This window comes from Sebastes umbrosus, chromosome 6 (assembly GCF_015220745.1).
Source record: "Sebastes umbrosus isolate fSebUmb1 chromosome 6, fSebUmb1.pri, whole genome shotgun sequence".
Taxonomy (NCBI): domain Eukaryota; kingdom Metazoa; phylum Chordata; class Actinopteri; order Perciformes; family Sebastidae; genus Sebastes; species Sebastes umbrosus.
In genome coordinates this window covers 26126743-26142761 of record NC_051274.1, presented here as the reverse complement: position 1 = coordinate 26142761, position 16019 = coordinate 26126743, and the positions used below count along the sequence as shown (strand labels likewise).

General features: G+C 40.3%; 2 protein-coding genes across 6 annotated transcripts in view; one reads left to right on the top strand and one right to left on the bottom strand.

The window, feature by feature from the left end:
• Positions 1-10824, top strand: part of cep104 (centrosomal protein 104) — a 40995-nt gene extending 30171 nt beyond the window's left edge. For 3 of the 5 annotated variants that reach the window (XM_037772227.1, XM_037772226.1, XM_037772223.1), the window contains 8 exons: positions 273-368; positions 662-743; positions 1075-1147; positions 1317-1425; positions 1527-1665; positions 4233-4300; positions 7334-7421; positions 8291-10824. In XM_037772227.1, the coding sequence (XP_037628155.1) occupies positions 273-368; positions 662-743; positions 1075-1147; positions 1317-1425; positions 1527-1665; positions 4233-4300; positions 7334-7421; positions 8291-8421 (786 nt within the window). In that variant the 3' untranslated portion in view covers positions 8422-10824. The remainder of the gene's footprint in view (positions 1-272; positions 369-661; positions 744-1074; positions 1148-1316; positions 1426-1526; positions 1666-4232; positions 4301-7333; positions 7422-8290) is intronic. The other 2 variants (XM_037772225.1, XM_037772224.1) reach the window with 2 other exon arrangements.
• Positions 10825-12233: 1409 nt separating this feature from the next.
• On the bottom strand, positions 12234-14104 carry b3gnt7l (UDP-GlcNAc:betaGal beta-1,3-N-acetylglucosaminyltransferase 7, like). Its single transcript, XM_037772228.1, has one exon. It carries the CDS (start codon positions 13679-13681, stop codon positions 12437-12439), a length of 1245 nt encoding a protein of 414 aa, XP_037628156.1. The 5' UTR covers positions 13682-14104; the 3' UTR covers positions 12234-12436.
• Positions 14105-16019: the final 1915 nt, after the last annotated feature.

Here is a 16019-nt window from a genome sequence, read left to right as displayed (position 1 = left end):
GTGACTCACACAGTGACCAAGTTTTATTTCTTACTGGCATTATTAAGACCTGGCCTTCCCATTACATAATGGCACTAAAAGTCTGCAGAGCTTTAAGCTGGTTAACTTTTAAAGAAGAAAATAATGATGTGAAAGCTGGCGTGGTGAGCAATAAAGCTTTCGGATCTTGAAATGATATAAACAGGAGAAAGAGAGAAGACAGGAAGCAAACAGAGGAAAATGAACCTATAAAACTGACTCTGACTTTGAGGCTGATGTCACTTTTCACCCAGACTTTGAAGAAGGGAGGTGGTCCGCAGGATGGGCAAAAGGAGAAGGAGGAGATCCACTCTCTTCAGGAGCAGCTGGCTGCCTTGAAAGAGATCACAGTAGGTGGAGCTGTCATCAGACTGCGATTACATCACTTCTTGTAATGGCTACTAATTTGTATTCAGGACTCCACACAGACTTAGTCGTATTTTTACTCTTTAGGTGGTCAGAAAATCAGTTACTCACATGAACAGATAACAACACTATATCTCCTTAAGTCTTATAAAGAGAAGTTCCACCATTTCTCCACAGCTGTCTGTCTGAAGTCACTGTTAATGTTGTGTAAAGCTTTGCTTTGTGTGACAGCATCTCTTCTCTTCATCTATTCATATTCCTCTTTCTGCTTGTGAAGGAGAGAGGGAATGAAAGCACCAAAGGACAAATGACCAAGAAAGAAGCTCCCAAAGTTGATTCCCAAAAATCCAGCAAAACAAGTATGTACACATGTTTACCTGGACATCAGAACAGTTCCTAATCACATTAAAGATGTTCCTTAGAGTTAAACATCATTATGTACCGTACAGCAGTGATTCTCAAAGTTCACGTAACTCATGATATATACTGTATATATATATTTTTTTTTACAAAAGGCTTCATAGTACTAATAATATATATTTTTTTTTTTTTTTAAATCTAGGTGCGGTTAAATCTAAGTTTTGTAAACTTAATTATTTCTGCTGGATCTCATTGGGTTGATACTCGAAAAGGCGGCCTCCAATTAGTGCAGCCATGAGAAGTAACAGATACTGTCTTCTTAATTTCCAGCTGTCACAAAAGTGCCGCAGAACAAGGTAACGGACAGTATTGACGTTCAACAATCTATCAACGATCTGGACAAGTAAGTGACTCATAACTCAACAGAAATCATTAAAAAAATCACTGGAATAATAGAAAGATGAAAAAAATCATTGAACTTTCGTTTAGTGAATTATTTATCAGTGTACCAGCACTTAGGCCAGTGCTTTAAAGGGATACGATCTGATCTGCAGCCTGTTCTTATCTTCCAGCCTGTGTATATTCTGCGGTAAAAAGGATGAGTCATTCACAGAGGATGGATTGGACCTTCACTACTGGAAACACTGTCCTATGCTGAGACGCTGCGATGAATGCAGACAGGTACACTGTTACATTCAAAGGTGTTGGCATGTCTTTTAGTCTTCTTGAAAGAAGCACATCTGCCTGAAGACTTTGTGTACAGCTCTGCGTTGTGTTCACAGGTAGTGGAGATAGCCAGCCTCACCGAGCACCTACTGGGTGAATGTGAAAGCAGGTCCAAGTTCAGCCAGTGCCCGCGCTGCTCGGAGGCCGTGGCCACTGAAGATCTGACTCGCCACGTCCAGGGTCCCGCCTGCAACAGTGAGTTCTCAGTCTCGCTCTTTCATGCCATTGGGAATAGTTTTATCTGATGAAAATCATGCAGTTTGTTTTAATAGGGTGTGTTTTCTTTTTCTTTTATATATTTGTTTTGTCTTTATTGGATAGTGACAATGTAGACACAAACTAAAGATAAGCTCCTTTCAGATCAGACATGCACTTCATCTACTTCTAATTTCATTTTATATTTATTTGTAATGAAACTACAAGGTTAAAGTGATGACTTACTGTAGCTGTTATGTGATGGTGTTTACATCCTTATACATAGTTCCCCAATTTTAAGGGATTGAATTTAAATAAACATTATCTAATATGAAGGCATCATATTAAAATATGAGACCAGTAAATTACTGGGTGAACTAGAAACTTGGTGTCTTCCTTGTTGATGCTCTGTCAAGCCTGTACTGCAGCCAGCTGCACATCTTGCTTGTTTTGGGGGTGGGGTGGGGGGGTTGCCTTGTGGTCTACATTAAGAGAAACTCAGTTCGACTGAGGTCAGGTCGTTGGTTAGGACATTCAAAAAGATTCCACTGTTTGACCGAAAAAACTGTTTGATTATTTTGGCTGTACGTTAGACCGTTAAGAGTTAAGATCCTTGTTCCGCTGTATTGGGGGTATTACATGCCACAAGTCCTACACTTGGTAAGCTTAGTAAAGTGACTACTTGTGAGGCTAAGTGGCGATTAGGGCTGTCAATTGATTAAAATAGTTAATCGCGATTAATCGCAAATTAATCACATTTTTTATCTGTTCAAAATTAACCTTAAAGGGAGATTCGTCAAGTATTTAATACTCTTATTAACATGGGAGTGGGCAAATTTATGCACATGTTTGTATTTATTTATTATTGAAAATCAATTAACAGCACAAAACAATGACAGATGTTGTCCAGAAACCCTCACAGGTACTGCATTTAGCGTAAAAAAATATGCTCAAATCAGAACATGGCAAACTGCAGCCCAACAGGCAACAACAGCTGTCAGTGTGTCAGTGTGCTGACTTAACTATGACTTGCCCCAAACTGCATGTGATTTTCATAAAGTGGGCATGTCTGTAAAGGGGAGACTCGTGGGTACCCATAGAACCCATTTATATTCACATATCTTGAGGTCAGAGGTCAAGGGACCCCTTTGAAAATGGCCAGCCAGTTTTTCCTCGCCAAAATTTAGTGTAAGTTTGGAGCGTTATTTAGTCTCCTTTTTGACAAGTTAGTATGACATGGTTGGTACCAACATATTCTTTAGGTTTTTGTAGTTTCATATGATACCAGTATCTTCACTCTAGCTTCATAACTGACCCTGCTACAACCTATGAAAGATTGATTGCGTTAATGTGTTAAAGAAATTAGTGGCGCTGAAACGAATTTGCGTTGTCGTGCTAACTTTGACAGCCCTAATAGAAATATAATTCAAAGCGGTAAGCAGGTTTACTTTCATATGCCAGCTGTCCTTTCTGTATGTGGCAGTTTAAACTGTGTTGCTTTTAGCCCGGATTATGACTTTAACTTCTACGTATATTATTTTACGATGTGATTGGTCAGTAGGCGGTGCTTTTATGCGAGTTGATCTCTTATCTGGAACACAATGTGCAGTGGAGCAGGTTAGGTGTTCAGCATCAGTTACCATGACGATCTACCCAATTAAAAAATGAACCACCATCATAGGACTGAAAACCCAGGATTAAACCGGAAGTAACCTCGCTAACCTCAAATCCTGCTTCGTAGTATAGGCCTCAGAGAGTAGTTTGCAGAACTGGCTATACTTGATATTATCGATATGATTATCTCATCTACATTTGGCAATGTTTGTCCTCAAATTTCACCTTCCTTCTCTCACAGAGCACACAAAAAATTTCACTTCCTCAATTAAATCATCCATTACATTTGTTCCAAAATGTCAACATTTCCTTAAACATTGATTCACTAACCTCAGGTGGATAAACATACTTCTGCTCATGTGTTTTTCTTCCTGGTTTTTAACTTGGGTCTCCACCACCTGACCTTGGTTTAGCACCCAGTGCAGCTGAGATCTCTTTTAATATATTTGGCTCAACTTATTGAACAGTCATCCCCTGACAGGTGCAGCATGAAAAACGTGCTCTGTGTTCAGTACTTTTCCATAGTGTTGGTTTCAAACTACCAGTATTTACTATCTTGAAGCTGAGGTCATCTTTTCTTATAGGACCTTCTGGTTGTTTTTTTTCCAGTTGGAAGATACAGTTTACCGTAACTGTGCCAAATAACCTGAAGAAAGAGGCGCACACTATGTTTCTATTACCAGCCATATGTCTCCGTAGATAATTGACACCAGTGAGCCTTTTGTCATCACCATAACATTCAAGTCTCTCTTACGCCTGTTGGTTATAAGAAAATTTGAATTGTGAGATATGATAGATTGTATTCATCCTTATGCTACCAGTCTTCAAGGGTGCATTGTATTGTATTTGTTGTCCTTCAGGGATGTCATTTTATTTGAATTGTCTCTGGCATCTTCAGGGGACCTTTTTCTGTAATTGTATAACAGGTAACAGGTGTCGTGTTTCTGTTTCAGCCCCCATCTCGGGTAAAGGCTCCAACCACTGTCCTCTGTGTCACAACAACTTCATACCCGGAGAAAAGGTGAGTTGCATGAGAGACAAACACTCACTGACATCTCTGTGACCCCCTTTACACCTGGTATTAAAATGCGTTTTGGGTGATCAGATTGCAATCAATACAGACAGGTGTAAATGCACCCAAAATGCGTTGAGGACGGATTGTGATCCGATCGGCCAAACCACCTCCAGAGGCGGGGCTGTAGTGAAGTCCAACTTAATCGAGTCCAAGTCAAGTCCCAGACCAGGTCCAGTTGAGTCTGCGTCAAGACCAAGTCCTAAGGCCGTGAAGACCGAGTCCAATGCAAGTCGAGTCCTGTTCAAGTCCATAATAATAGGCAATAGTGTCTTTCTAATGCTAATATAGTGATTAATGAGTTAGGATGGACAGAAATAATATATCTATAAACAATATTGATCTATCATCTAACATCAAACTAATCAATGCATAGAATTTAGGTTTGAGGACCATTACAGTCTAACGTTACGTTCATTAATAAACCTTGAATTTGATCCGATATTTGCTACTGACGTTTCTACCACTGGACTTCCTAAAACAACCATCAATTTAGACCACTGAGACCAAGACAAGTACAAGTCCAACGAGGCACGAGTCCAAGACAAGCGCAAGACTTCAAAAAAGTGGACTCGAGACCCAGACCACCGCCACCGCTCTGTCTGTGCTCAGCGTCTCCTCTCCTCATCCCTCTTTGTGTGCGAGTGTATACGTACCTCAAAGTCACGTTTGCGAGACCTCTCCCCCCAAACGGCGGCGTTTTGAGACTGATGTGTCTGCACATTTGCATCGCCTCTCCGACAGTACCTGGCTGTAAGCCCGTGCATAGTGCAGCCTCTGGAGGAACTCAATCAGATCTCAATGTGGACACTGGAGACACATATTAATACCAGGTGTAATAAGGTTAAATCATAAGCAACAAAAAGGTGTGAAGAGGAACACGTGTGTCCCTTCCATCAACTAGACCAAAAATGTGAATTTTGCAGCAGAATTGTTCAGTCATGCTATGCTATTTTATGCTAATTGTTTCAACCTAGATAATAATGGAGTAACTCTTGGTTCGATTAAGGTTTTAACAGAACTTGCTACTTTAACTTCTCTCAGTGAGCTTTTCTATTTTCCCTCTTTTATATCAACACAGAAACTCTGAAAGCGTCTAATATTAGGCTTGGGGAGCAAACAGGTGTTGAGGTAAAACCCTGCTATTGTTGGCCTTTAAAGAGTTCAAAGGAGGCGAAGCCTTTGTTCATAATGGGCTGTTTCATTTGTCTCAAGAGGAAATAGATACCTTCGCATTCTTCACATTCCTATTAGTTTCGGGAAAAGTAAAGACAGAAAAATCCTGATTTGTATGTATTCAAAATGGGTAACTCAAATGACGATACACTGAATGTAACCTCAATATAACCACGGGGGGGAAATAGTTTCTTCTTATCTTTCATTAGTAAACAGTGTTCATATTTCAGCACCCCTGGAGCTGCTCATCATTTACTATCCTTTATGTCTGTCCACCTTTTAGTGGATATAAAGTGTACAAGAGTCTGTGCCCCTCTAAAATATGTAACAACAGTGTAGCCTTTCATTTGTCTTCCGTTACGTATCTGTCATCATGGAGTCTAATGAATCATTCAACTCGTCTTTCAAGGAGCCACAAGAGCCACATGAATCAGTCTGACCAGCACCTGTCTTGACTCTACCTGTCCTCAGACTTCAGTTTGACAAGTCGGGGGTCCTTGTAGGAGAAGATTGTTCCCATCAGTGTTATTAAATACACTGATTGGGGGTGTGGTCAGGTGTTTATCATGCCAAAAGGTCTAAATCCATGCAGAGCAGTGCAGCAGTATTTTCACACATTATTTGATTTAGTGTTAAATCTGCCTCTTTCATAGCATTTTAACTTGTAGCAGTAAAAGCACAGGTGTAACTAATAATATTATTATTATGTTCCATTTCAAGTTTCCCACTGAACCGTGCCCGTTGGCACATGTAGCTGGAATGATGCCTTAATAATTGATATTAAAGCTGATGGGTAGGCAGTATATTTTTAACATCATTGTTAAAAAATCCCATAACATCCTTTCAGCATATTGTAATTCAAGTGTTCTGAGAGAAAACTAGACTTCTGCACCTCCTCATGGCTCTGTTTTCAGGCTTTAGAAATCTAGCCTGTGACGAGAGACTTTGGCCAATCACAGGTCATTTCAGAGAGAGCGTTCCTATTGGCTGTTCTAGAAATGCAGATGCGCGTGCACGTCCCTTTGGTGAAAGCCTGCGGGATAAGTTGCTATTCAAGCATTGACTGCAGCTGCCTACACTGCAAAGCAACCCAAAAAAAAGAAGACAGACTTTTTTAAAAGAGAGTCTGACAATATCGACGAAGCATTTCAGAGATGGAGAGAAAATATTGCGAATAGTTTTGCCTTCTGTTTACGGTTGCAGCTAGCTCTGCAACAGCAGGAGCTTATAATAACGCCAAAATAAACTGCCTCCCCCAGCTTTAATTCCACCTGTGTTGTTGCTGCTGTGACATCATGTTTGCTGTGAAAAATGCTTATTGTCCTTTGATACTGTGCTTAGCATGAATGTGAGTCTCTTTATCAACATTTTGGCTGGTCTTAGCAAAAAAAAAACATCATTAATGATTAAACATGGTTACAGCTTTCAGTAATTTAACATTTTTATTCCCTGCAAACCACTAAGTGTCCAAGTAGGATAAGATATGAGAGCCGAGGTATTGAAAAATTGTGCTCAAATGTACAGTGACGATGTGCGTTCTCATTCAAAATCGGATTCACACAACATGAAGTCGCCCATCTCTCACACCCTGAAAATTGAATGAAGAAAAAAAAAAAAAACTCACAGAAAGTCACACTCTCACCGCCAGAGCTGTGAGCGTAGACCAAATGAAAGAGTGCAGTGTTAGTGGGAGAGAGAGCAGCCGTTCGGGCCCTGACTGGGCCTACAGTCACCCGTGGCTGTCCCGATAGAGAAAGTACCTGAGAGAGGGAACGGACTCACTGAGCTACTTTGTCCCCGTTCCAGGCCTGGAAGGCTCACCTCATGGGCAGGGAGGGCTGTAAACAAAACTCACGCAGGACTGCGGTGTCCCAGAGAACCCAGCCAGCACAAGGTAAAGCATTCATACACCTTCTGCTTACACCCACCTCCCTATAACGCTCAGTGTGAAAGCTACACAAAGTGCCCATGCTTGTTGGTAAAAAATTTCATGTTGCAACTGTTCCACTGTGGTTTTCCTGCTTCAGAGCACAGAATAAGGAACATCAAAATAGGGACAGATTAAATTTGGAGCCCAGTGGGTGTTAGTGGATCCATTTTGAGTGATATTTCACAGCAGTGGTTTTAAGTAGCTGTTCATGACTGAAACATGCAGTTACAGTCTCTTTAAGTAGGGTTGTATTAGTCTGGATGTCCGTTATTTTGTTGAGGGACGTCTCACATTACTGTAGTAATAACCGTCTTGATGCCAAAGTGACCCACTCACACTAGAGGACCACTGCTGAATATATTATATCACACCACATTTTTGATGCTATTTATGGCATTTTTCAGCAACAAATATTCAGTGTAAAAAATTACAAGTTTTTTCAATGGAGTCTGGTGGCTTTGGCGAGAACATAGATGGATACAACGGCTTCAGTTCCCAATCGGAAAGGGCTTTCTGACGGCAAGATAAAGCGGTGAAAATATTCTAAATATAGCGTACTCTTAAACAGATATAGATTTTATTTAGATGAGCCTTACTGTCACGGCATGTGATCAAAGGAGATGATCTCTCCCAGTATGCAGCCACATCATCATGGGATGCTGATGTCATGAAGCCCATCTGTTTATATTCACATCACAGGTAATGCAGGCAGCTTTGTTTAGTGATAAATAGTACACAAGAACACAGCGGGGTCCTCTATGTTGAAGTTCTTACTGAGGTTTACCTTAATGTGTGTGTGTGTGTGGGGGGGTGTTTTTTTTTGGTGTGTCCAGGCAGGGCTGTTGGTGGATCCAAGCTGAACCAGGCCTGGTCGGTCGGGGCCAGAGCCAGAGCTATGGGCCGAGGCAGCCGGATCCCGGCCCTGGCACCCCTCGCCAGAGGACACACACCGGGGAAGCACTGAGGCTGGTTCGTAGCATCCAGGGGAGGATCCCAACAGCAACAAACACCCCTGAAGTAACCCAATATTTCCTTGTTCCTGCATATCAGCACTTTTAGAAAAGACATCTGACAGGTTTCACATCTTTCTAAGATTACCGTCTTAATCAGCGTATGTACAAACATTACAGCAGGGTGTTGTAACCCCTTATTGAGACACTATTGATTCCCCGTATTAGTTTCTAGTCACACACCTGAAGGCTAGTGAACATGTGCACACCGTGTGCTGTTGGCTGATAATCTCCTTACAGGTTGTCTCGGTTTTGAGGCTGTTATTTTTCATATCGCTCACTGCCATTTGGAGCCACCGTGGTGGGTAAATATACACCACTGATTTGGTTTTGTACTCTCATTGGTGACTCACAAGAGACAGATTTAAAAAAAGAATGGTCAAAGATATCCTGACATTTAGTCCCTAATGGCATCCTCTCGTTAGTTTGCGATGCAGGCTTTCTCTTATTAACCGAGCCCAAGCTGAGATAAACCCTGATGACATCACTATGACATCATTAGGGTTATTATATCAGACTTGACAAAGCTGGTAAACTAACACAAGCTATCCAATGATACTATAAATGTGAACATTTTATTTTAAAATTGTAAAAATGGGCAATTTTTCCATTATAAAAATAATTTTCGGCATTGCATTTAAAATATTTAAATCACAAACTCTTCAGTAAAACCCAGGATGTAAATAAAACTAAAATGAGCGACCACTTCCCATGGACAACCAGTGTAGTACCATTAAATATGCAATCAATCGCTACATCTTACCAGGCGACGGTGACAGCATTTGATACTTAGAAACATTCCTCTCCTTGTAGAAGCAGTAATGAGAGGAGAGGAGAAACGAGGTTTAGTGACAAGACTTTCCTCCCCTGGCAACACTCCAGCATCCTACAGCCACCTAAAACAACCTCAATGTAGCTTCACTGTCAGCTTCACGCTTTGCCATCTGTTTACATTTCTCTTTTCGTGCTTTAGTCGTGAATAAATGATATTGAAAGAATGAAGTAGCACTTTGCCAAAGGGATGATGATGCTGTACTTTCAGTACAGTATGGACTTTATTTATTTTCCTGCCTAAAGGAACAGTGTGTAGCATTTAGGGGGATCTATTGGCAGAAAAATGGGATATAATATTAATGAGTATGTTTTCTTTAGTGTATAATCACCTGAAAAATAATCCTGTTTTTGTTACCTTACGCTGGATTTACACCAGAGCAGCTGTGAAGTGTGGCCTCCGGTGAGCTGCGATGCAATGTCTATGAAAAGCTGTGGCCAAACAAAAGTTGTGAAAAGTTTCACTTTTAGCGGCGAAGTGCAGCCAGAAAGGACCCACAGCCAGACCCTGTGAATCCTGTGACATGTTGACCTATGTAACAAAGAATTTATTCCCGCCTGAAACACATGAACACGCCTCCCAGCTGCAGAAAAATGAAATTATTGCGGCGAGCCTCACTTTGCCGCTGTCTGGTGTGAATTTGGTGTTAGAAGGAGCCGTTTATATCTACATATGGAGCAGGTCCTCTTCAGGGGAGCCGGCCGCCGTGTTTCTACAGTAGCCCTGAACGGACAAACCGAACACTGGCTCTAAGATGGGGCCATTCACGTTTTCACGTCGGCCACCGTAGTTCTCCTACACGCTTGGCACGCGGGAGAAGTTTCAGTCGGTCGCAATCTGCGACCTCAACGCTAGATGCCGCCAAATCCTACACACTGCACCTTTAATGCCTACTGACAATCTCGAGTAGATAGCACAGTTTTATATTCTCTGCTAGTCCAGTGAGAGAGACAAAGTAGATCTTTTAACTTAACAATGGAGATGAATGTAATGTACTGTATACAGTAGAATTTGTATAGCACCGATTTTTCTTCAACTTAATTTATGCTGAATATGACTGAGGCTGACCCTGATACACACTCTTTAAGGACTCTGACAATAATTTGTAAGATTTAAAGCTATAATTTTATTACTTCTATTGTTCTGCACAGTGTTATGACGTTGTTGTTTGTAATATATTTGCGATTCAACCACAGCCAAGAAGAACTAAAACAAAAAACATCGGTAAAACAGTCTGAGATGTTTTTGATATATATTTGTTTAGCGAGTTGTAATATTAGTAAGGTAAATTCTTTATTAACTAATTGTTGTGGAGAAACAACTTCAATATAGTTTATATGCATAAGAGAATATATTTGAGCTTCCCAATCCATCACACTGGCTTTAATATGCTTCTGTACTGAGGACTATTTTTGTGTTTTTATGTGCATAGTAGTCAGTATTTTCTGAATAATAACGATAGCGTCAAATGGCTATTTTTGTCTGCAAAAATATCTGTATTTGTTTAAATAAATGCTAAACATTGCAGATGTGGTTTCTGATACTTTTACATCTTATTCCAAACCTTTCCCCATAATAACGTGCTGTTCTCCAGCCGTTCACATGTCAACATGAATCAAATGCTGCAACATTCATTCTGTGTTTACAAAGTCCACAGACGGCTCCAGTTTTATTTACATTATCAAACATAAATCTATACAACCCTTTAGGTGTTTGGCCTGCCTTTGCAAATCCCACACACACATGAATTGACACTTAAAAAAATAAAATAAAAAGGAAGGAATAAAACAATATATTAACATAAAAACAAATCATTTATTTATTTTTTTACAATTTCAGCACCCTATAAAATAATCACTAAACTATGAATGTTGTTCATTACATGATGTGTGTTTTGCGAGTCCACAAAGTCCACAAAGTGAACTTTGTGGACTCGCAAAACAAACATCATGGAATGTGTCTGATTTGACAGTCCTGAAATCAGAAATTGACAATAAATTGAACACCTGGATGTAACAAGTCCAGTCTTATTTATGCCCGCACAAACACGCACTAAAACCATTACAACCATGTCTCTACACCAACATCAAGTCTCAGATTAAGATGACATAAGAGTGATGAAAAGTACAACCTGAAATGGCACCAAGAGTCAGAAACCTTCCTGTTGAGGAGTTGTGTGGTAGTGGTTTCACAAAAATGGAAAATCAAAGTAGCAGTACTATAGTGGAGAGGTAACCCAGCTGGAGAGGAGCTTGAATTTTACATACAGAAAATGTAAAAATGCTAAATCTGGATGTGCTGTATTGTATCAAATCCATCAGCAAATTACACAATTTTCATGAAAATAAGTATTTTTTTTCCCTCCCTCAACTACATGACCCAGTATGTGTAAAAGGCTTCTGTGTATTCAGTTCAGCTTTGGTGAATGAATTAAAGGGACTGTTTGTAACTTTTTACAGGTATAAATCTACCGGGTCGGGATCCCATGCGTGCTCGCATATGCAGAAGAGTTAGTTTAGCTCTGAGAATATCTAGTGAATGTACAGCGGACGTTTGTGCAGAAATAAATGCTGCAGATCCTCCAGACCAACAGAGGTTTTCCGTGTCTTGTGAAGTGACGGGGCTCCGCAGCGAGTAATATTATCGCCTCCGACCAGGTGCCGGTGTCTTCCCTGCGGGCGCTCTCGGAGACGATAACGTTTCTCTTCCTGCTTCAGCCCCGGAGGCTGAGGCAGCGGGGCTGAAGCAGGAAAAGCCAACACTAGGATCAGCAGTGATTCATGGAGAGACTTTCGTCTGGTCAGCTAACATTACTGCCAAGCAGGTGAAATATAGAGTGATATTGTGGTTTTAGCTGACGTCTGTCGCCTCACTGTTTTGAGCGATGCTCGTTCATGTCTATTTAGAGCGAGCACAAGCGCGAGCAACAGGACGCTGACTTTCGTTGACTTAACGGCCACAGGTGTCGCTGTTAACAAGCATTTCTGAAAGTTACAAATAGTCCCTTTAAAAAAAACAATTTTGATGAAAATATGTATTTTTTTCCTCCCTCAACTACATGATCCAGTACGTGTAAAAAGTCTTCTGTGTATTCAGTTCAGTTTTTGGTGAATGAATTAAGTCCATTTATGACACAATCATATGGTGACCCTCTGAGCACAGATCAGGTCCTCGTTGTGCACCACGCTCCACATCCTGAGCAGCTCCTGCGCGCTCAGCTTGTGCACCACGATGAGGTTCTTGTAAAAGCACGGCTCTCCGTTCATGGGGCTCACTTTGCGCCTGGTGATGCCGAAGGTCCTGAAGCCCGGGTGCATCTCTGGGGCCAAGTGGAGCTTCTGCATGCACATCCCCAAAAACACATCATCAATGGGGTACAACTCCAAATCCTCCGAGACCACGAAGAGCCTCCTGGCCAGCTGGGAGGACATCAGAAACCCTCCACCTCCCACATAAGGAGGATACGGCTTATCATACAGCTCTTTGGGGATGTAGTATTTACTCTGCCGGTTCCGGATGGGGATCGCCTTGGAGATTGTGTCCCCAACAAACAAGTCTGCGTCTTTACCATCCTCCACTTTGAACCCAATGAGCTGCAGTAGATTGAGAGTATTCACAAACACATCATCATCTCCTTTGAAGATGAACTGCACACCAGAGCAGTAGATGTCAAACCATTTTAAGAAGTTGACCTCTTTCAGGGTCAAGTTGAAGAAGGTGTCCATGAAGTCCCACTGGAGGATGTCCCCGTAGATCTGGTCCTCGTACTCGATCAGCTTCTGCAGGTTCTTTGTGTCCTTCCCAGTCGTGGGGCTTCCCAAAAGAAATAAAGTTTTGATCTTCTTCCCATCCACGGTTCTCTCCTCTCCCCAGCTTTTACGCACAGCCTCTCGTCTGTCGTGCTGCTCTATGACGGACTTCACCACCATGAGGAGATGCACTCCATCTCCATCTCCATCTCCATCTCCATCCGAGCACTTCTCCGGGTGGTTGATGAGCATGGGGAAGTACCTGCAGTGTCTGTGGAGCACGAACTGGTGAAACCTCGGGTCCAGACGTCGGAACCAGTCCTGGCTCCTCACAGACGCGTCCTCGCTGCAGTTGAGGACCTGCGCGTCCCAAGAAGAAGCTGGAGGATGAGTCCCGTTGCTAGGAAACACCGGAGAGTCTGAACTAGTTTTCACGACTCCTTTCTTCAATGAGAAACACTCGGAGGAGCCGCACCAGCCATGGGCATCCTCTCTCTCGTGTTTAGCTCCCACCACGTCCTTCTCTGCAAGTTTCAGCTTGTGGATCATGAGAAAAGACGCAAAGACGAGAGACAGACTCAGCAGCGGTTTCAGCAGACCGACCCGCTTCCTCCGGGATGAAAAGTGATCCATGGCTCCTCTCACTGCCCATCAGATGCTGCCGGACCTTTTGCCTTCGTAGTGTTTCACAGCTGTGCGTCCGAGTGGTGGAGTCCATCACCTGGAGTGTTGTTGCGTCCCTGTCCTGTCCTCGTCCTCCTACGTGACACTGAAGTGGCCCCGGGGCCCCTTCTGTCCATGCTGGAGCTCAGTGGAGTCACACATCATCGCGATGGTGCAGCAGGATACACAGCATGTCCTCAGGGTGCTGGTCTCAGACTGACTGGAGACCTGCTGCAGGATAGGCTGCAGCCTCTTTCTCCCAAATATCTCCTCCCCCTAATGATCAGCAGGTTTCCTATTTCTCACACACACACCAGGTGTCCACTGCGTTTTAGTGCCGAGCCTATTGCTTTTAAATAAAATTAGACATGATCAGACATTATATTAAATCAGAATAAAAATATACCATGACCATCATCATCATCTTTATTATTATTCATATTATTAATATATATGTGTGTATGTGTATATACTGTATTATATATATATATATATAATACAGTATATACACATACAAAAATCTTTATTATTATTCATATTATTAATATATATATATGTGTATGTGTATATACTGTATTATATATACATATATATATATATATGTATATATAATACAGTATATACACATACACATATATATATTAATAATATGAATAATAATAAAGACGATGATGATGATGATGGTATACATATATATATATATATATTTACATATATATATATATATATATATATATATATATATATATCTTACTCATTTATTTTCTTTTTGTTTTGTTTTTGTTCCCCCTCTGCTCTACACATAAAAGGAAGGATATCTGTATGTGTGTGTGTAGATATGTGTGCATGTGTACAGTATATGTGTTTAAGAGTAGATATATGACATATGACCATCTAGCCTCATTCAATGCCAAACACACACCCATTATCCTCATCACACACACACACACACATTCTTCAACCTGCTTTTATCCCCTTGTGTTGTCTTAGTTTTGTTTTGTTTTGTTTTTGTACTTTGTTATTTGTCTTTCTCTGTATAATATACTTTGGTCTTTTTTATATATTTCCCTGCACATGTCTTCACTTGTTTTGTAATCACTTTATAACACAGTAAAAAAAAATAATAAACAAAAGAATAAAAATATACCACGGATTATTTAGAAATAATGGAAACAATCAAACAACAAACCTAATTAATTAAATAAAATCAATTAATTCAATTACCTTAAAAACGACAAAATAGTCAATATAATGCATCCATAGATCCCATAGAACATTTTGGAAAACTTTAATCCAAAAGTTAATTTTTAAATATAAGTTAGAGAGGGGTTGGGAAATACAAAATTTACACTTTGCCTATGCGTGAAAAAAAAAGATTTGGCTATTAAGAAATAAGAATATTTGCCTGTAAAAATGTGTGCTTTCATTGTTTCACTCTTATACTCAAGGATATCAAAGAATATATATTTAAAGAAAAAAAACATCTAAACACGTTTCAGTGTGGATACAGGATAAAAACAGATGGATTCAAACAAGTAGCAGCTGCTATCAACATCCTTTTTTTTAATTTAAAATGAAATTATTTGGTTGGGTAGTATTTATTTAGTAGGCTACTTCTTAACTCTCGCCTTATTTTTTGAACAGGTCCAAACTTGTTTCCAAGGTATGCTTTCAACTATTCCTTCTTAGTGTGATATCACAATAGAAACGATACAACATCTTGTTGAAATAGTGCTCTGATTTTCATTTTGAAACAGCAGTTTTAAAGGTTAAGTATCTAAAATACTATCTTCTGGTGTTATTGGAAGCGACAAACTGAAAGATACTTTGAATTATTATACAGATAGTCATTTAGGTGGCCAACAATGTACAATGTAGGTTTTGACAATTCTCAAATAAGATATATAGCCTATTTTTTAATTTTAATTTTAATAAAGAATAGCCTATCCCTGTTGTTCCTCGACAGCACAACAGCATAAAGCATAAATGACTGAGGGTGTGTAATTATAAAGACTCTAGTGGACCTCTTGTGGACATTTTATGGCATAACATTTTGTTCCTGTCCTCTCCTCCAATTCTGTCACCTCACACGACCCAGTTAAACAAACCACTTCAGATCACAAGTTAACTCAAACAACATTCTTCTCACACATTTTCACACAATCTTTTTATTTTTTATTTTTATTGTAGACCCGTCATTAACCTACATGTAATGTGGACAACAGAAAAAAACCTGACGACCTAAGAGCTTTTAAAAAAATATTATTCACAAGATTAATATACAAATAAATAAAAAATAAAATCCGCA